Source organism: Balaenoptera musculus, chromosome 11, assembly GCF_009873245.2.
Source record: "Balaenoptera musculus isolate JJ_BM4_2016_0621 chromosome 11, mBalMus1.pri.v3, whole genome shotgun sequence".
Lineage (NCBI taxonomy): Eukaryota > Metazoa > Chordata > Mammalia > Artiodactyla > Balaenopteridae > Balaenoptera > Balaenoptera musculus.
The window spans coordinates 72278828-72301269 of record NC_045795.1 but is presented as its reverse complement, the minus strand read 5'-3'; the positions used below and the strand labels follow the sequence as shown (position 1 = coordinate 72301269).

General features: G+C 38.5%; 2 protein-coding genes across 2 annotated transcripts in view; one reads left to right on the top strand and one right to left on the bottom strand.

The window, feature by feature from the left end:
* Window positions 1–4173: 4173 nt before the first annotated feature.
* Window positions 4174–7988, bottom strand: PDE12 (phosphodiesterase 12). Its single transcript, XM_036869727.1, has 3 exons — window positions 6569–7988; window positions 5502–5580; window positions 4174–4984 (listed from the first exon to the last, which is right to left on the bottom strand). The coding sequence occupies exons 1-3, from the start codon at window positions 7874–7876 to the stop codon at window positions 4542–4544; spliced, it is 1830 nt and encodes a 609-aa protein (XP_036725622.1). The 5' UTR covers window positions 7877–7988; the 3' UTR covers window positions 4174–4541.
* A 310-nt stretch (window positions 7989–8298) lies between these two features.
* The window catches only part of DNAH12 (dynein axonemal heavy chain 12), a 235027-nt gene continuing 220883 nt past the window's right edge, over window positions 8299–22442 (top strand). The window contains exons 1-2 of the mRNA XM_036869723.1: window positions 8299–8645; window positions 21510–21773. The gene's annotated coding sequence lies outside the window, so the exon portion shown is untranslated. The remainder of the gene's footprint in view (window positions 8646–21509; window positions 21774–22442) is intronic.

Here is a 22442-nt window from a genome sequence, read left to right as displayed (position 1 = left end):
GTTGTATTAATTTAAAAAAAACTAAACCAAGTAAGTCAAAGATGCTTTCATGAACTCTGAAGATAGAATAAAGAGAATCCATATAATCTTACTTTCAAGATATGGCAGCTCTTACTACCATTGTTGGAAATGACTGCATTAGGAATCTAAAATTGCCTAATTTTTGCTAAGTGGGTTAAATAAAGATTTGCAAGATTGCTTGTTCTTTTTTATTTTTTAAAGAAAACATTAACTTGGTGATTTGGCATGTTTTTAGCCCAAGAAATTATTCTTTTTCTTCAGTCCTGGTTGTAGTTTTTTGTTTTTGTTTTTAAATTAAATTGAGAAGTTCCATTTTTTTCCAAGTAGAAGTGAGTAAATGCTTTGGGAAAAAGTATAAATTGAGAGATAATCCCTAGAATGCCTTTCACTGTGTTTTAACATTCTTTGAAAACAATGCAAACTTACAAAATCACTATCACTGTCATAATTTATTGACATGATCAGTACTCTTTCATGAAATACTTGACACTATATTCAATGCTTACTGTTTACACAAATGTTAAACGTAGTGTTGATCAATCAAAAAGAGGTCTCTGTGACCCTCCCGTATTATACAGAACAGTTGATTATACTCACAGATTAAAAAATACTCTGTCAAATAATTGATAAGTATGTTAACAGAAGCTGAAGAGGAATTGTGGTTCCCTTAAAGGCTGACTAGCAGCCTCAGAGTTGAGGATAGAACCATTTTCTGTTTTCTGTCCCTCTGTTAATAGGCTTTTTTGTTGTTGTTGTCCATAATATTCCCCATTGTCTTTTGTCTCAAATCATTCAGTTGCTTTTCTGTGGTGGTATTTTGTTACATGTTTGCTTCCATGGATTCCCCCCTTTACCTTATATATTCTTCATTGAAAATAAAATGTAAGTGAAATGTTTATCTTAATCTTCCAGAGTATCAGTGTCTCATTTACTGAGACTTCATTTTCATTAGTGTATACACAGAATTATATGTAGTAATAATTATTTCCAGATATTTACTGGGATCAAACTGCCATTTTTTTTTTTTTTTTTGGCCACGCTGCGCAGCATGTTGGATCTTAGCTCCCCAACCAGGGATCAAACCCGAGCCCCCTACATTGGAAGGATGGAGTCTTAACCACTGGACCACCAGGGAAAGAAGTCCCCAAACTGTCTTTTAATAAATTTATTTATTTTATTTTTGGCTATGTTGGGTCTTCGTTTCTGTGCGAGGGCTTTCTCCAGTTGCGGCGAGCAGGGGCCACTCTTCATCGCGGTGCGCGGGCCTCTCCCTGTCGCGGCCTCTCCCGTTGCGGAGCACAGGCTCCAGACGCGCAGGCTCAGTAGTTGTGGCTCTTGGGCCTAGTCGCTCCGCGGCATGTGGGATCTTCCCAGACCAGGGTTTGAACCCGTGTCCCCTGCATTGGCAGGCAGATTCTCAACCACTGCGCCACCAGGGAAGCCCCCAAAACTGTCTTTTAAAGTCCATGGGATGTGTAGTGATGTCCTTACTTTCATTTCTGATAATGGTAATCTGTATCCTCAGTCTGGCTAGAGGCTTATCAATTTTATTCATCTTTTCAAAGAACCAGCTTTTGGTTTAGTTGATTTTCTCTATTGATTTCTTGTTGTTTAATGTCATTGATTTCTGCTTTTTTTTTCTCTTTTTTTTGGCCGCACTGCGTGGCATGCAAGATCTTAGTTCCCTGACCAGGAATTGAACCTGCCCCCTGCAGTGGAAGCGTGGAGTCCTAACCACTGGACTGCCAGGGAATTCCCACATTTAAATGTTTTTGAATTATGTTTGGAAAACTGGTTGGCTATTAGGAAAGATTTTCCCTCCTGAGTTGCCATGTGGGTCTTAACGATAAACTAGTAGTGCAAACTTATTTTTCATTATATATGGGTTTTGGTTTTGTCTCAGACTCGTTTGTAGGGAATTTCTGCCTGTATTTCATAGCTGGAGAATATGAGCTCTAAAGGTGTCAATTTCCACCAGGGAGATTTTCCCACAGTAGTGTTTTTTGGACTTCTCCCCCTTATGTTATTATGTTGCTCAGAGATATACCTTTGGGCTGAAACCACCACATTTTGATGACTCAAAAACGTCACCAACCAGTAAAATTCTTGAAAATTTGAAACAACTGATTTTAGTTTCTAGAATTTTAAAGAACATCACATAGCCTGAAATGATTTGTTCACTAATGAACTACCAGTGTGTATGTCTGTAGTGGCAACTGTATAAGAATTCATTTAACAGGATAATGTGTTCTGTAATAGTCTCAGTAGTTTGTAATTGATAACACAAAATTTTCAGAATGTTAATTCCTATAGCAAGAACTTGTAACATCGTAAAATGTGGTTCACCAGAGTTGCTACTTTCCGTATTTTATAATTAAATGTACTAAAAAAATCTAAATGTAATAGAAAAATTCAATCACAGAGATGGCTTTAAACACAAACATTTCTGAATAACACTTTATTCTAGCTCATATACAGGGACATTTTGGTATGCTATTTATACAGTTTTCTTAGTGTTCCCTACATTTGGACTAATCATACGAACATATCTATATGCTAGAGATTTGACCAAAGTATATGCACTTCAAAATAATATTCTATATTCTAATATTCTGAAATGCCTGTGTACAATCTGATCATTGTTTAGTCAGCAAATATCAAATTTAAAGTATCAGGATGTGGAATGTTTGATAAGTGTTTAGAATTTTTCTGACCAGAGTTCCATCTAGCTAGCCGTGGCGTTAATACAGGACCTGTATGTTTTTCTCATGGGCATGAGGATGTCATGTTACACTTTTTTCTTTTATGTTTCTCAACTTTTTGCTTAAACTTTTTCTCTCAACGTACTGTAGTAAGTCCTGTCAACATGTTTGTTTGAAAGCAAACCAAAACCAAATATTAAAACGGAAAAAAAAATTGCAAAAGAATCAGATTCTGGCTTCAATATATTATTTCTGTATTTGTAAACTGATGTTAAAAAATGCTCTCAAGATGGTTTTTAGGAAGGCACAATTTGGTAGCATCAATTTTTCACTTACAGCTTTTTCTAAACAAGATCCCAAGAAACTGCCACCTTAATTTTTCCGGCACGTACTTTTAAGCACTTCAAGGTTCAATCTGAAGTGCAAGTAAAACGCTCTCATTCTCAAAATTACTAAGAGTTAACAATACATTGGATAGCAGAATATGAAAATACAGGCTACTCTGTCAAAAGATGGAAGTTCTTACGGTATCGGGTTAGAGACTAAACGTGGAACAAAGGCCTTCATGACTGGAAAATCAGAGCTCTTGAAGTGAGCTCTAGCTATCTAACTAAGCTTACAAGTTAAATGCAGAAAAACGAGAACATTTTGGTTCTTTTGAACAAGAGCGCAACAGCTAAAGCATTACAAATAAGGTATGGTGATAATTGAGTTAGAAAAGCTCAGTTACTACTCTAGGCTAGACTCTAATCAGTAAAACTATACTTTGTAATTTTCAAGAGTTTGGCTTCATATTTAAAATTTTTTTTACAGTATGTAATTACATATACAGTGTCCTGTAACTCAAACTATAATGCTCAAGTCTACAAGAAGTTTATTCGAGAGATGCTCAAAAGCCCCACTACTACTCTCCCTTTCTCCTATTTAGAAAAACCAACAATTTTGAAAATACTTGTAGCACAGAAATGCTCCATGGTTCATCCACAACTGCAAGCCCGTATCAATAGGCAGTTTCTCATATCTAATGTATTGTGTTATAGTCTCTAATATCATATGTCAAATACCCTGTTGATTTATGAACATTTTCCATGGGCAAGGGTGTTAAAGACAACAGGATCAAGTTGACGATGTTATTGTTCACTTTAAATACTAAATTGTGCTTGCATACTGAAAGTTAGAATGAGCTGCAGTAAGAATGGGAATATAAATATGTCCATTTGTACCATACACTAAAAATCCTAAAAATAAGAGAATGAAGATACCTTACGATAACTGAAAAATGAAAGATGAGAAGCAATAGGAATTGGTAATGGTATATTTTAATTTTTTGTTAAAGCTCTGAAGTTGTATTAAATTGCTAACCAAATTGAGGTAGAGGTAGACCCTAATGTTATTCCTTCCATGTGTCAGAAGTTAAGCCTCTCACTTCAACTTGTATGTGCTTTCCCCCTAATTATATATAAATGATTTAATTTGAAATGTGTGTTATGATAGAAAAATTACAGGATCATTCAAATGGTTATTTTTTTTTTACAAAATTCTTAATTACTAGTAAAAAAAAAAGTACTTATAAAATGTACCCAATGTTCTTCCTGCTGGTCATAAATATATTTGTTTTTCCTCCAAGTGTAGAAAAAAAAGGGTAGAGAAACTATATTATGCAACCATTATGATAGTCATGTAATGAAGACACTAGAACATAACTAGTATGGTAATATTTTACCTTAGTGCCTAGTTTTCCTCTTTGAAGGTTACACATAGCTTTGATTCATATTAAATTTCCTACTAAAGCAGATTTAAATTCCATCAGACACAAATCTATTTCCATTTTAAATCACATACAAGTGCTAAGTGATCAGAGGGATGGGAAACACTAGGTAAGGCCTGGTGGGTGGTAACTTCTTCATGAGTAGGTAATGGAATCACCTGTTCAACCTCTAAAGCATTTAAGTCAATGAAAATGTAATCCAGACATCCATGAAAGCCACCAACGTAATTTGTGTAAGCAGGTTCACCACAAGCACTTTTCAGTTTGAAGAAATGGGTAAGAGACATGTTGCATCGTTCCTCTTCCCCATTGGAAGTCCAGTCTTCATGATCCTCTGGAATATTGCCACTGATGACAAAGTGATACATTCCTGTTGATGGGGTACTATTAAAGTCCCCACAAAATATAACTGGTATGCTGGGATACAGATCACAAGAGACGTGTCTAATGTGAGCCAAGGCTATTGCCATTTGAATGAGACGAATGTACCCACCTATGAATATAAAAAACGTGTTAAGTACTTTCTAAAGTTGCCTTTAAGTTAAAAAAAAGAAAGAAAAAACTCACAAACCACAGTATCTGGGTGACATTCAAGATATGTATTTGTATGTGTGGGGAGGCACTGGATGAAGGTGGTCAAAAGGTAAAACTTCCAGTTATAAGATTAATGGTATTGGGGATGTAATATACAACACAGTGACTACAGTTAACACTGCTGGGTGGTATATTTGAAAGGTGCTACGAGAGTAAACCCCAGAAGTTCTCATCACAAGGAAAAAAACCTTTTTGGGGGTATTTATATGAGGTAATAGATTTTAAATAAACTTATTGTGATAATCATTTTGCAATATGTGTAAGTCATTATGCCATACACCTTAAATTGTATAGCGCTGTGTGTCGACTATATCTCAATAAAACTCAAAAAAAAAAAAGACGTATTTGTGTAAAACAGCTTTTACCGACGTTACGTTACCACGTTCAAGCCACTTGTGAAAACCAATAAAACCTACCTTTGGGGTGCCAGTAGAGATGGGTATTAGCAACACATATCTTTTTAGAAGAGTCCTTTGTAGACTGAAGAACAGAAACCTAAAATAAACAGAAAATGCCAAGTTCAGTTGCTATTTCCCAATCTGAATTTTTTTAAAATCTAAAACTATATGATGAACTGACATTTTATTCCATATGCCTCCCTGCTGATGAAGTATGATTGAAATTATGAAATTTAATTTTGTTTTAAGTTTTGTAATATAAATGAATGGGATTCAGCATAACATTTTAGTAACAGTCCAATATACAGAGATAGCATGAATACATTTTAGATGACAACACTAAGGTTGGAGACCGTGTTTTTATGTGGGTAAGCGTGGGCTTTGGAGTCAGGCAGAACTAGCTTTGAATACCCACTCTACCATTTACAGCAGTGTGACCTGGAGAGGGACACTTCTTTTTCCTAAACCAGCTTCATCATGAGTAGAAAAGAGACAATATCATCCACCTCAAGGAGGACATTTAATTGTGTGGATTCAATTAAATGAGCTTACTCAGAGATGCATGAGACACAGGTGCTCAAAAAATGGTAGCTACTCTTCTTACTATGAACAAAACCAACTACCTAAAAACTCTGGACAACAGAGTTTTAGAATAACATCTATAAAATGGGAACAGTAGGATTACTATAAGCCAAAATTAAAATAACAGCTAATATTTACGGAGCACTTTGTACAACATGCCAGAGACTTAAAATTTTAATTCTTTAAAATGTGTCAAAACAGTGTTTGGCAAGTAGTAAGAAAATATTACCTATTAAATTATTGTATTTAGCTAAACACTAAATCATAAGCACTATGAAAAGTTCCTGTTTGTCTTGTTCAAGGCAAGCTGTAGTGTGCCTGGCGCATTACAGGTACTCAATAAGTATCTGCTCAATGATGAAGGAAGGAAGAAAGGTTAAATTACATGCTGAAAATACAAGAGCAAACACCTTTCAGTAAAATCTGGACTGTTTCATCTCTATAAGCACCCCCGGCCCCGGCGCCCCTTCCAGAACGAGTATGTAGAGACTGGCAGACTCTACCTGAAGTACAGAAGACCTCTGGAGCACCCTCTCCTGCGCTGATGGGTACAAAGCCAGTTTCTCCAGCAGTTCTTTGTGAAGTGGGTCAGACTGCAGGGCTTCATGGAAAGGAATGTCATGCTGGCTAAGGAGGCTGAACTTGGACTTCCGGTAGAAAGTGGCCAGGCCTTCGTGCTGCTTGATTCGAAACACGCCCTCCAGCCCAAAGGCCTCCAGGGCCGGCACCAAGCTGTCTGTAAACACGTTGCGGTCAACTTCCTGCAAACAGATGAGGTCGGCGTTGTAGCCCGTGAGTTCCTTTTGGATAAGGTTCTGGCGGTAGTCCAGTTCCAGGGCGTAAGGGGCACAGTACGGGTACAGGACCGTCCGCGAAAACTCAGTCTGGGCGTATGTGTCGGCCAGGATGTTGTAGGAGACAGTGCGGATGAGAGCGTCGTCCGTCACCTTCTTGGTGTACAGATGCCGGTGGTCAAAGGTGCAGGTGCCGGGCCCGGCCTCCACTGGACACACACTTTCCAACTCCCGGCTTGGCCCGAAGCGCTGCCCATTGCCTGGGGTACAATGAAGTTTGAGCCGTAGCCCGATGTCGGCATTGGACGGGGTGTAGACGCGCTCGTCCACATCCGTCTCAGTCCAACCAGGAGAGGGCGAAGAGGGAGACAACGATGAGGGGCCTCCGCCCTCAGGTTCCGCCGCTCCGGGTTTGGTTTCCTTGTACCAGCGGAAGAGAGAGCCGGCGGGATCCCCAAATTCGACGCCGAGCTTGGGGCACACCGGGAAGCCGGCCATGATGTAGCGCGGCAACTGCAGCTCGGTGAAGGCGGGAGGGTTGCGCTCCACCTTGTACTTGACATCGCCGATCTGCAGCACCGCACCGTCCTGCCAGGCGTCCACATTGAGCACGTCTTCAGCCACTGCCTCCTCCCGGTAGTACAGCTTCACCACGGGTTCGCAGGCTGCAGCCGGCTCGGGCCCAGGCCCCGCACAGGACACGCCGCCGCTTGCGTTTGGCCGGTTCTTCCTGCTCTTCTTGGCGGCGGCCGCCTTCGCGTGGCCTTTGAGGGCATTGGTAGCGATCCGGCTGAGGGCCCGCCCCAGCGGCTCGCTCTGGTCGCGCTGCATGTTCTTGTGGCTGCCGTCGGCCAGCGCGAACGACAGACTTAGCTTAGGCTCCGAGGGCACACAGCGCACCACAGCGCGCTCCATCGCGCCTGCCGCGGTCTCAGTCGCCGCCTCGGCCCGACTGTGCCGCTCCACCGCCGTGCGGACCCCACGAAGCGCGGCGCGGGCGCCTGGGAGCCTCCACATGAACCTGGTGGCCCAGAGGCTGACGAGATCTGAGGTTGGGCGACCGCTAAGCGTCAGGTAGAAACAGAAGAGCCGCAGCCGCCGGTTCCGGAACCCATTCAGTCCCTCAACTTCCGGCCGGCGAAGAGAGGGCGCACTGTGCTCCCGCCACGCACTTTCGCCAGGCCCGCTCACCAGCTCCTTTTTTCCATAGCCACTCCTGTCTCTAATCCATCCCAGCTTAATTTTTATCTATAACCAGAGTAATAAGCCTGGAAAAATGAAGAAAATATAGAAGTTCCAGAGGGAAATATTAGACTCCATGGTTTTATCGAAAGTGCAGTTAGCGGGCGGAAGCGAAGGCGCGCCCAAGACGGAACTGGCTGGGGTGGTGTCACGGGTTTCGCTTCCCCGGAGGAGGCTGGCGCAGTTCCTGGTTGTTAACTCCGTGCCTTCTGGGGCTTCCTCGCGCGAGGGCGTAGGGAACTCCAGCCGGATTGCCTGCCTGGCTTCGGGTGTGGAAAGTGTTGCTCACTTCTCCACAGCATTCCCGAGGCTGCTCACCCTCTTCCGAGGTGTGGTGGGTTCACCTCAGGCCTAGCCAGCGCCGGCGCGCGGAGCAGAGCTTTTGTGGTAGTAACTACGAACGATATATATAGTAGCTCCCAGTTAGTGAGCCGTGACTGTGCTAAAAACGTCTTTTACGGATGTGAGGACCAGAGAGATTAAGTTACCTGCTCAAGACCAAACAGACATTGCTGAATGAATGACAGGAGACTGAGAATAGCCAGTAAGTAAGAGGATATGAGAAATGTAGCTTCTTTGAAAGCCAAATGAAGAAAGTATTTCAAGAAACAGAGTTTGTGTTGAATATAATTAATACTCTGTGATTAACTGAAGGAAAAAAAAAAACTCTTGAAGATTCAAAGAACAAATTGAGAATTCGCTTCTCTCGATAAGTGATGTTTGTATGTACTTTCCCGTCTCCTACAACTAGAATGTTTATTTATTGGGTATCTAATAATAAGCCATACCCTTTCCCCTGGCTTACAGTGATGAAAATAAGCCTTTTCTAAAAGAAGGATGAATTTTGCAGTCATTTGAAATGTATATTCCTGTCCTCCCCTCTCCCCACGCAGCAAGCATTTGACAAGGTAACTGGATGCCTGGTGGTATGTATGTAATCTGGGGCTACAGTGTAGGGTAAAAGTCATTACATTGTATCAGTTGACTTAAGAAAATAAGTCTCAGTACTCCAGTTCATAGTATCATAGTACCCACATTAGCAAATATAAATTTTGAAATGGCATTTTTCTTCATGCATCTTTGCAGAACTCAATCTTAAATAAGCTGAAAGATAAAAGCCCTATTAGAAAATGTGGGAATTCCCTGGCGGTCCAGTGGTTACACCTCGAGGCTTTCACTGCTGAGGCCCAGAGTTCAGTCCCTGGTCTGGGAACTAAGATCCTGCAACCCGCTCCGGGAGGCTAAAAAAAAAAAAAAAAAAAAAGTCCTATTAGAAAATGACTTTCCTTCAAGCAAGCTGATCTAATTTAACTCTGTAGCACTGTAGCAGTCTTAATCCGAGTTTGAGACACATACCTTGAAGTGTCATACTTTCTTTTAGGTTTTTTTTTTTTTGATATTTTAATTTTTTCGAAGAGTAAAAACATATTCGTAGTGAAAAAAAGGTAATCTTCCCGCCTCTGACTCCTATGCATGCACAAACATTTACGAATTTATACCCTTCCCCCCACTTTTTTGCACAAATAGGAATGTAGTATACCCATGGTTCAGTACCTTCCTCTTTTCATTATCTTACATTATCTTTAGTCAGTTCTTTCAGGAGAAAGTATCTGCAAGTGTTCTGAAAGTGTCACAACTTCCCAAAGAAAGTTTAATCTGAACTCAACAGACTTAAAAATAATAAATGGTGTGTTTATTTTATGAGGCTAAACTGTAGCACAATTATGTATATAAATTATATACATTATAATTATATAATTAAAATTTGAGATTACAAGACTGAACCAATACTATGCTTTTCCTCATGCCAAAAGGAGAAGCGTCTAATAGAAATCATTTTATTCATCCATTCTCAATTCATACCAAGAAACACAAGCTAACTTTCACTAATCAAAAGTTACGGTTGTTGGAGTTATTTTTATTACTTATACATATATCTGCAGGAATTAGTGTGTGAAGACAAGTTTCTCGTAATTACCCTCACTTAGTTAATAACATTGGCATAGATCATTAATATACTTTTATCTTTTTTAACTTAAGGTCAACATGAAACTGTAATTTTGAGGGATAGCACTCAGAAATTTTGAGTAGTTTTGGTGATGTCACTTCAGGGTAATCTATTTTCTCATATATTCAAAATTTAATAAATTCTTTTTTTTTTTTTTTTTTTGGCTGCATTGGGTCTTCATTGCACATGGGCTTTCTCTAGTTGCGGTGAGCAGGGGCTACTCTTCGTTGCGGTGAGCGGGCTTCTCATTGCAGCGGCTTCTCATCACGGAGCATGGGCTCTAGGGCATGCGGGCTTCAGTAGTTGTGGCATGTGGGCTCAGTAGTTGTGGCACACAGGCTTAGTTGCTCCGAAGCATGTGGGATCTTCCCAGACCAGGGATTGAACCCGTGTCCCCTGCATTGGCAGGGGGATTCTTAACCACTGCGCCACCAGGGAAGTCCCCAAAATTTAATTCTATTTGCTTTCTGTTTAAGGGAATCAATCTCTTCTATTTGTTTGTTTCTTTTTAAATTATTTTTTCCAGTTTTACTGAAATATAATTGATATATAACATTGTATTAGTCCAAGGTGTACAGCATAATGATTTGATATAGGTATATATTGCCAAATGATTACCACAGTAAGTTTAATTAACATCCATTACCTCAATAGATACAATTTTTTTTCTTGTGATGAGAACTTCTAAGATCTATTGTTTGCAACTTTAACATATACTGTAGTCACCGTGTTGTACACTATATCCCCAGAACTTGTTTATCTTATAACTGGAAGTTTTTACCTTTTTGATCACCTTCATCCATTTCCTCCATCCAACCCTCCCCCCACACCAATCTGTTCTCTGTATCTATGAATGAATTTTTTTTTAGATTCCACATATAATCGAAATCATACAGTATTTGTCTTTGTCTGACTTATTTCACTTAGCATAATGCCCTTGAGGTCCATCCATGTTGTCACAATGGCAGGATCTCCTTTTTTATTGTTGAATAATATTCCATTATATATCTGTATCTATATATCTATATCATATCTATATCTATATATCTTACATTTTCTTTACCCATTTATCCATTGATGGACACTTAACATTTAGGTTGTTTCCATGTCTTGGCTATTGTAAATAATGCTGCACTGAACATGGGGGTGCAGAGACATTTTTGGGATATTGATTTTGTTTCCTTTGTGTGTATATATAACCAGAAGTGGAATGCTGAATCATATGGTAGTTCTACTTCTAATTTTTTGAGGAACTTCTGTTTCTATACTGTTTTCCATAGTGACTGCATCAATTTACGTTCCCACCAACAGTGCTATTTGTTTCTTATATTTAAAAATATTTATCATAATTTATGATTATATTATGTATTAATATACTATATAGCACAGTATATATATGATACAGCTATATCATTTTTTTCATTTTTAAAATTGAGATACAGCAATATCACTTAATATAAGTATAATTAATGTTACTATAACAGCAATCAAAAACTTAGTTCGAAGAAAAAAAATTCAGTCAAAGAACTTATGTAAAACATAACACAGTTTAGCTCCATAAAGAACTCTTAAGCATATGGACTCATTTCTTTTTCCTGCACTCCCATTCTTAATTTTGAAATAACAATACATAGTTTAAAGCATAGTAATTTAGTCTCATAAGTTCTCTTAGCATCTTCATCATTTCTATTAAGAAATAGAAAAAAACTTTTTGTATAGTATTGGAGAATCATATTTTGGTGTCATTATCCATAAGTGCTTTTATATAATCAAGCCTGGGCTTCCCTGGTGGTGCAGTGGTTAAGAATCTGCCTGCCAATGCAGGGGACATGGGTTCGAGCCCTGGTCCAGGAAGATCCCACAGGCCGCGGAGCAACTAAGCCCATGAACCACAACTACTGAGCCTGTGCTCTAGAGCCTGTGAGCCACAACCACTGAAACCCGTGCGCCTAGAACCTGTGCTCTGAAACAAAGAGAAGCCACCGCAGTGAGAAGCCCACACACTGCAACAAAGAGTAGCCTCCACACACTGCAACTACAGAAAGCCTGCGCACAGCAACAAAGACCCAACATAGCCAAAAATAAAATAAATGAATTTATATTTTAAAAAACCTTAAAAAATAATCAAGGCTTCGTGAAATATACTTATCTGCTTATAAATACTATTTCTAACCCTTAGATTCAGAAGTAGAGCCCTTCAAGGGAATGCTTTTAAGCTGCAAATTAAATATGTAGCGATAATTAACATTTTTTTCCTTTCTTTCAAAGCAAAATATTTAATAAAATTCCAGATGGCTCTTTTGCAGAAATTGACAAGCTGATCCTAAACTTTATATGGAAATGCAAAGGACCTAGAATAGTCCAAATTACTCTTTTTATAAAAGAAGAACAAAGTTGGAGGACTAACCCCTTGAACAATGTGTGGGGTTAAGGGCACCAACCCGCCTCCTTGCCCCAGTGCAGTTGAAAATCCGTGTATAACTTTATAGTCGGCCCTCCAGATCTGCTGTTTAGCATCTGCATATTCAACCAACGAGGGATCATGTAGTACTGTAGCATACATTTAGTGAAAAAAATCTGTGTACAAGTGGACAGTTCAAAACTGTCTTGTTTAAGAGTCAACTGTAGAACCATTTTTACTAAAGCTACAGTAATCAAGACACTGTGGTACTGGAATAAAGATAGACATGTAGATCAAAGGAACAGAATTGATTGTCCAGAAATAAACCCTTACATTATGGTCAATTGAGTTTTCAACAAAGATGTCAAGACAATTCAGTGAGGAAAGGACAGACTTTTCAATAAATGGTACTGGAACAACTGTATATCTATATGCAAAAAAATAAACTTGAATCTGTACCTCTCACGACATACAGAAACTGACTCTAAATGTATTATAGACCTAAATGTAAAACCTATAAGTAGAAGAAAACACAGAAAAACTTCATGATCTTATCTATCTTTCATAGATAGTAACTTCAAAATCATAATCCATAAGAGAAAAAATATCCTGTTTGACTTTATAAAAATTAAAAACTTTTGCTCTTCAAAAGATACCATTAAGAAAATGGGTCTAGCCCGGGCCCCAGCTCCGGCCACGTGAGGCGAGGGCTGTGAATCTGCCTCAGGCAGCAGTCGGGACATCGAGTCTGGCCCCAACACGAGCCCTCTACCTGCAGTGGCCACTCCTGGAGCAGGAGCTGAGGGTCCTGACTGAGGCCCGCCAGATCCAGAGAGTGCGAAGCCCTCGGAGCCCAGCTGTGTGGCTGACAGCGTCTTGGTGCTCCGGCCGGGTGTCAGGCCTGAGCCTCTGAGGTGGGAGAGCCAAGTTCAAGACATTGGACCACCAGAGACCTCCTGTCCCCATGTAATATCAGTCAGCAAGAGCTCTCCCAGAGATCTCCGTCTCAATGCTAAGACCCAGCTACACTCAATGACCAGCAAGCTCCAGTGCTGGACACCCCATGCCAAACAACTAGCAACACAGGAACACAACCCCAACCATTACCAGAGAGGCTGCCTAAAAGCATAAAAAGGTCACAGACAGCCCAAAACACACCACCGGACATGGTCCTGCCCACCAGAAAGACAAGATCCAGCCACATCCACCAGAACACAGGCACCAGTCCCCTCCACCAGAAGGCCTATGCAACCCACTGAACCAATCTTAGCCACTGGGAGCAGACACCAAAAACAACGGGAACTACGAACCTGCAGCCTGAGAAAAGGAGACCCCCAAACACAATAAGTTAAGCAAAATGAGAAGAGAGAGAAATACATAGCACATGAAGGAGCACGGTAAAAACCCACCAGACCGAACGAATGAAGAGGAAATAGGCAGTCTACCTGAAAAAGAATTCAGACTAATGATAGTAAAGATGATCCAAAATCTTGGAAATAGAATGGAAATGTTTAACAAGGACCTAGAAGAACTAAAGAGCAAACAAACAATGATGAACAACAAAATAAATGAAATTTAGAATTCTCTAGAAGGAATCAATAGCAGAATAACTGAGGCAAAAGAATGGATAAGTGACCTGGAAGATAAAATAGTGGAAATGACTACTGCAGAGCAGAATAAAGAAAAAAGAATGAAAAGAATTGAGGACAGTCTCAGAGACCTCTGGGACAACATTAAATTCAACAGCATTCGAATGATAGGGGTCCCAGAAGAAGAAGAGAAAAAGAAAGGGACTGAGAAAATATATGAAGAGATTATAGTTGAAAGCTTCCCTAATATGGGAAAGGAAATCATCAAATCCAGGAAATGCAGACAGTCCCATAGGGGATAAATCCAAGGAGAAACATGCCAAGACATATATTAATCAAACTATCAAAAATTATACAAAGAAAAAATATTAAGAGCAGCAAGGGAAAAGCAACAAATAATATACAAGGGAATCCCCCTAAGGTTAACAGCTGATCTTTTAGCAGAAACTCTGCAAGCCAGAAGGGAGTGGCAGGACATATTTAAAGTGATGAAAGGGAAAAACCTACAACCAAGATTACTCTACCCAGCAAGGATCTCATTTGGATTCGACGGAGAAATTAAAACCGTTACAGACAAGCAAATTCTAAGAGAATCCAGCACCACCAAACCAGCTTTACAACAAATGCTAAAGGAACTTCTCTAGGCAGGAAACACAAGAGAAGGAAAAGACCTACAATAACAAACCCAAAACAATTAGGAAAATGGTAATAGGAACATACATATTGATAATTACCTTAAATGTAAATGGATTAAATGCTCCAACCAAAAGACATAGACTGGCTGAATGGATACCAAAAAAAGGCCCGTATATATGCTGTCTACAAGAGACCCACTTCAGACCTAGGGACACATACAGACTGAAAGTGAGGGGTTGGAAAAAGATATTCCATGCAAATGGAAATCAAAAGAAAGCTGGAGTAGCAATTCTCATATCAGACAAAATAGACTTTAAAATAAAGACTATTACAAGAGACAAAGGAGGACACTATATAATGATCAAGGGATCGATCCAAGAGGAAGGTATAACAATTGTAAATATTTATGCACCCAACGTAGGAGCACCTCAATACATAAGGCAAATGCTAACAACCATAAAAGGGGAAGTTGACAGTAACACAATCATAGTAGGGGATTTTAACACCCCACTTTCACCAATGGACAGGTCAACCAAAATGAAAATAAATAAGGAAACACAAGCTTTAAATGATACATTCAACAGGATGGACTTAATTCATATTTATAGGACATTCCATACAAAAACAACAGAATACACTTTTTTCTCAAGTGCTCATGGAGCATTCTCCAGGATAGATCATATCTTGGGTCACAAATCAAGCCTTGATAAATTTAAGAAAATTGAAATCGTATCAAGTATCTTTTCCAACCACAATGCTATGAGACTAGATATCAATTACAGGAAAAAGACTGTAAAAAAATACAAACACATGGAAGCTAAACAATACACTACTAAATAAGAAAGAGATCACTGAAGAAATCAAAGAGGAAATAAAAAAATACCTAGGAACAAATGACATTGAAAACACGATGACCCAAAACCTTTGGGCTGCAGCAAAAGCAGTTCTAAGAGGGAAGTTTATAGCAATAGAATCCTACCTCAAGAAACCAAAATCTCAAATAAACAACCTAACCTTACACCTAAAGCAATTAGAGAAAGAAGAACAAAAACCCACCAAAGTTAGCAGAAGGAAAGAAATCATACACATCAGATCAGAAATAAATGAAAAAGAAATGAAGGAAACAATAGCAAAGATCAATACAACTAAAAGTTGGTTCTTTGAGAAGATAAACAAAATTGATAAACCATTAGCCAGACTCATCAAGAAAAGAAGGGAGAGGATGCAAATCAATAAAATTAGAAATGAAAAAGAAGAAGTAACAACTGACACTGCAGAAATACAAAGGATCATGAGAGATTACTACAAGCAACTATATGCCAATAAAAGGGACAACCTGGAAGAAATGGACAAATTCTTAGAAAAACGCAACCTTCCGAGACTGAACCAGGAAGAAACAGAAAATATAAACAGACCAATCAGAAGCACTGAAATTGAAACTGTGACTAAAAATCTTCCAACAAACGAAAGCCCAGGACCAGATGGCATCACAGGTGAATTCTATCAAACATTTAGAGAAGAGCTAAGACCTATCCTTCTCAAACTCTTCCAAAATATAGCAGAGGGAGGAACACTCCCAAACTCATTCTACGAGACCACCATCACCCTGTTACCAAAAGCAGACAAAGATGTCACAAAAAAAGAAAACTACAGGTCAATATCACTGATGAACATAGATGCAAAAATCTCAACACAGTACTAGCAAACAGAATCCAGCAGCACATTAAAAGGATCATACACCATGATAAAATGGGGTTTATCTCAGGAATGCAAAGATTCTTCAATATACGCAAATTAATCAATGTGATACACCATATTAACAAACTGAAGGATAAAAACCATATGATAATCTCAATAGATGCAGAAAAAGCTTTCAAAAAAATTCAACAAACACCCATTTATTATAAAAACCCTCCAGAAAGTAGGCATAGAGGGAACTTACATCAACATAATAAAGACCATATATGACAAACCCACAGCCAACATCATTCTCAATGGTGAAAAATTGAAACCATTTCCACTAAGATCAGGAACAAGACAAGGTTGCCCACTCTCACCACTATTATTCAACATAGTTTTGGAAGTTTTAGCCACAGAAATCGGAGACAAAAAAGAAATAAAAGGAATCCAAGTTGGAAAAGAAGAGGTAAAACTGTCACTGTCTGCAGATGACATGATACTATACATACAGAATCCTAAAGATGCTACCAGAAAATTATGAGAGCTAATCAATGAAGTTGGTAAAGTAACAGGATACAAAATTAATGCACAGAAATCTCTTGCATTCCTATACACTAATGATGAAAAATCTGAAAGAGAAATTAAGGAAACCCTCCCTTTTACCATTGCAACAAAAAGAATAAAATACCTAGGTATAAACCTACCGAAAGAGACAAAAGACCTGTATGCAGAAAACTATAAGACACTGATGAAATAAATTAAAGATGATACCAACAGATGGAGAGATATACTATGTTCTTGGATTGGAAGAATCAACATTGTGAAAATGACTATACTACCCAAGCAATCTACAGATTCAATGCAATCCCTATCAAACTACCACTGGCATTTTTCACAGAACTAGAACAAAAAATTTCACAGTATGTATGGAAACACAAAAGACCCTGAATAACCAAAGCGATCTTGAGAAAGAAAAACGGAGCTGGAGGAATCAGGCTCCCTGTCTTCAGACTATACTACAAAGCTACAGTAATCAAGACAGTATGGTACTGGCACAAAAACAGAAATATAGATCAGTGGAAAGGATAGAAAGCCCAGAGATAAACCCACACACATATGGTCACCTTATATTTGATAAGGGAGGCAAGAATATACAGTGGAGAAAAGACAGCCTCTTCAGTAAGTGGTGCTGGGAAGCCTGGACAGCTACATGTAAAAGAATGAAATTAGAACACTACGTAATGCCATACACAAAAATAAACTCCAGATGGATTAAAGACTTAAATGTACGACCAAACACTATAAAACTCTTCGAGGAAAACATAGGCAGAACACTCTATGATGTAAATCACAGAAAGATCCTTTTTGACCCACCTCCTAGAGAAATGGAAATAAAACCAAAAATAAACAAATGGGACCTAATGAAACTTAAAAGCTTTTGCACAGCAAAGGAAACCATAAACAAGACGAAAAGACAACCCTCAGAATGGAAGAAAATATTTGCAAATGAAGCAACTGACAAAGGATTAATCTCCAAAATATACAAGCAGCTCATGCAGCTCAATATCAAAAAAACAAACAACCCAATCCAAAAATGGGCAGAAGACCTAAATAGACATTTCTCCAAAGAAGATATACAGATTGCCAACAAACACATGAAAGGATGCTCAACATCACTAATCATTAGAGAAATGCAAATCAAAAGTACAATGAGGTATTAACTCACGCTGGTCAGAATGGCAATTATGAAAAAATCTACAAACAATAAATGCTGGAGAGGGTGTGGAGAAAAGGGAAGCCTCTTGCACTGTTGGCAGGAATGTAAATTGATACAGCCACTATGGAGAACAGTACAGAGGTTCCTTAAAAAACTAAAAATAGATCCACCATATGACTCAGCAATCCCACTACTGGGCATATACCCTGAGAAAACCAGAATTCAAAAAGAGTCATGTACCACAATGTTCATTGCAGCTCTATTTACAATAGCCAGGACATGGAAGCAACCTAAGTGTCCATCGACAGATGAATGGATAAAGAAGATGTCACACATATATACAATGAAATATTACTCAGCCATAAAAAGAAATGAAATTGAGTTATTTGTAGTGAGGTGGATGGACCTAGAGTCTGTCATACAGAGTGAAGTAAGTCAGAAAGAGAAAAACAAATACCATATGCTAACACATATATATGGAATCTAAAAATAAAATAAAATGGTTCTGAAGATCCTAGGGGCAGGACAGGAATAATGACGCAGATGTCGAGGATGGACTTGAGGACACGGGAAGGGGGAAGGGTAAGTTGGGACGAAGTGAGAGAGTGGCATTGACATGTATACATTACCAAATGTAAAGTATATAGCTAGTGGGAAGCAGCCGCATAGCACAGGGAGATCAACTCAGTGCTTTGTGACCACCAGAGGGGTAGGATAGGGAGGGTGGGAGGGAGATGCAAGAGGAAGGGGATATGGGGATATATATATATGTATAGCTGATTCACTTTGTTATAAAGCAGAAACTAACACAACAATGTAAAGCAATTATACTCCAATAAAGATGTTAAAAAAAAAGATACCATTAAGAAAATGAAAAGGCAAGCTACAGGCCAAGAGAATATATTTGCAAATTATCTGATATAGGATTTGTATCCAGAATGTAAAGAACTCTTACCAGTTAATGATAAAAAGGGAAATATTCCAATTTAAAAATGGATAAAAGATCTAGATAGACATTTCATCAAAAAAGAAGATATGTTAATGGATAATGAGCCCATGAAAAGATATTCAACATATTTGCATTTAGGGAAATGCAAATTAAAACCACAATGAGATACCACTATATGCCCATTCAAATACCTCAAATAAAAAGGATAGACAATACCAAGTGTTGGCAAGGATGTGGAGAAACTGGAACGCTTATATTTTTCTGGTAGAAATGTAAAATCTTTCAGCCACTTGGGAAAACAGTTTGACAGTTTCTTAAAAGGTCAAACATACACTTATCATTTATCCCAGCAATTCCTACCAATGAGAAATGAAAATGTATGTTCATCCAAAGATTTGCACACAAATGTTCGTGGAAGGATTATTCATAATAGCCCCGAACTGAAAGCAATCCAAATGTCCATCAACTTGTGAATGAATAAACCAAATATGATATATCCATATAATGGAAGACTATCCATCAGTAAAAAGGAATGAACTTCTGTCACATACTACATATAGCTGAACCTCAAACACATTATTAAGTGAAAGAAGCCAGACACAAAAGACCACATGATTCCATTTATATGAAATTTTCATAAGTTGTAAACCTATAGAGACCAAAAGCAAATCAGTGGTTGCCTAGGACTGGAGGTGGGAGTGAGGATTGACTGTATATGAGGTCAAGGGAACTTTTTGCAGTGATGGAAATTTTTTAGAACTGGATCTTGGTAATGGTTGCACAACTGTATAAATTTACTAAAAAACGCATTGAATTGTATACTTTAAAATGGTGAATTCTATAGTATGTAAATTATACCTATAAAAAGCTATTTGAAAAAAGATGTACATTGTATTAGTTAGGATCTAATGAGGGAAGCAGAACCAGTAGATTATATATATACCCTATATGTATCCATTGTTTGTATGTTTATATATAGGGTTTCTTACAGGGAACTGGCTTATGTAACTGTGGGGGCTCGTGAAGCAAGTCCACAATCTGTAGCGGCAGGCTGTCAGGAAGGAAAGAGCCAGAGAGGGGAGAGCACCTGTACACCTAGCTGCTGTTTGGAGTCTAACTCAGGGCATGTCTAAAACTTTTTAAAAGGACTTCCACTGATTGAGTGAGGCCCACACAGATAACCTCCCTAGATTAACATCAATTTACAGGGGTCTTGAATTACATCTGGAAAATGTCTTCACAGCAGCCCTAGATTAGTGTTTGATTGAGTAACTGGGAGAAGGTGAGTGCATGATATAATACTGTCCTCCGTTCAGTTCTGTAGTTTAGCCTAACCAAATTGACATGTCAAAAAACCATCACAGAAAGACAAATATCATATGATATTGCTTATATGTGGAATCTGAAAAAATGATACAAATGAATTTATTAACAAAACAGAAATTGACTCACAGACATAGAAAACAAACTTATGGTTACCAAAGGGGAAAGGTGGGGGGAGGGATAAATTAGGAGTTTGTGATTAAAATATACACACTACTATATATAAAATTGATAACAAATAAGGACCTACTGTATAGCATGGGAAACTATACTCAATATCTTGTAATAACCCATAATGGAAAAGTATCTTAAAAAAGAATATATATATATATATCTCACTTTGCTGTACACCTGAAACTAACACAACATTGTAAATCAACTATATTTCAATAAAAATTTTTTAAAAGACACTGTGACAAAAAAATCACATACAAGTGTTTTGTTTTCCACAGAAAGATAGTTTGTTTTTACAAGCTAGGAGGAATTTCAATTTGTTCATTCACTGACTCAAATGACATTTTTAGAGGAACAACTGTTTGCCAGACACAATAGTGTAGGCTGTACTCTCATTAAAAAAAAATTCTTTACATGCTGACTGGCACATAGACGATGCTCAAATATTTATTGAATGAAAATGCCATTAATACACCACCAGGATTTATTTATCTACCAATTTTATTTATGCACATGGTATTTGTGTAGGCTATTATCATTTAGATGGAGTATCCATTGTGCAGCCTCAAATAGCAAAGTTTCACATTTCTCTCCTCATGCATACTCAAAAAATTTATACAGCTTATAATCTCTGCCAAAAATTTTCTGAAAGAAGTGCTGTCTAAACAAATACTGAATAGAGAAACAAGATAAATTAAAATCTTGATTAATTATAATATTTACAGGGAAGTCGCTAGGGGGACACTTGAAGACTTGATCCTCCTTGAGAGTGTTTATATAAATCTATTTTCCAACGGATCCAAATCTCCAGTCTTGCAGTTTTCCATAATTTGAAGATCCTGATTCCGTGCCCTTTCTAAGGGAAGACAGGTAAAAAAGTCTCATTCACCGACCCTCCATTTACTCGAGTAATGAATTATTGTTGTGACAGGTAATCCTAATCTGTGGCAGCTCAGCAACTGCCTCTCCAGGCAACATTTACCCAGTCTCTCCAGTTGCGACCGCGACAGTTTCTATGGCGACAACTTTGTTTCTACGCGGCTGGCGACTGCCCAGCTCGGCAGGACCCCGTAGGACGTAGAGCGTTCCGGAGGTTTCAACCCTTGTTTTCTCTCTTCCTTTCACCATTGGAGAAGTTCACTGAACGTTCCCCTCTTATCTGAGCAGCCGGGAAGTAGTGAAAACAATCGGAGAGGTACTTTCGTGTCCTCAGCGTTTCTCTTCACCCCTCTCCCAGGGCAGGAGATTTTGAACTGGGCGCCAGCAGAAACTGTCTTTTTCAAGGCAGGAATCTCCAAATTGTGTGGGCATCTGCAGCATATGCAGTTGATATCACGGTTAATTATTCAGCATTTATATGACATTTTAGATTTCTTATGCACTTAGTATGCCTATTTTTGTTTGATCGTAGTATGGCTTTCTAGGAAGGTAGCAAAACTAAGATACAATAGTGATGTTTAAAAATATTAATGATGTTAAAGTATCAGCTTTTTGGGGAGAGGGATTATACCTCAACAACTGGATTTTGTTGTTGTTGTTGTGATTTGCTTCTTAGGGAAAATTTGAACTCAAAATTTTAGAACTGTACAGGTATTTAGAGAGCATCTAATCCAGTTCCTTAATTTCAGCCATGAGGAAACTGGAGCCCTCACTCACCGGGAAGTGACTGGCTTCATTTCTTCATAGCAATGAATGGTAGAGCTCTAACAGGAATCCCTGCCCATTTATCTCAACTGCCATCCTTGGGAAAAAGATATAAAGAGGCCTAGAATTTTTGGTATTGATATGTAATGAATATATCGAGGCTAGCTTTTACAATAATGGCTTTACGGACTTTTTCTCCTCAGAGTATATATATATTTTT

Coding starts and splice junctions, on each gene's coding strand:
- PDE12 (XM_036869727.1), bottom strand. CDS start 7,876: ATGTGGAGGCTCCCAGGCGCCCGCGCCGCGCTTCGTGGGGTCCGCACG. Junction 5,581..6,568: donor AGAGGTCTTCTGTACTTCAG/GTAGAGTCTGCC, acceptor TGTTTATTTTAG/GTTTCTGTTCTTCAGTCTAC. Junction 4,985..5,501: donor TCTCTACTGGCACCCCAAAG/GTAGGTTTTATT, acceptor TTATATTCATAG/GTGGGTACATTCGTCTCATT.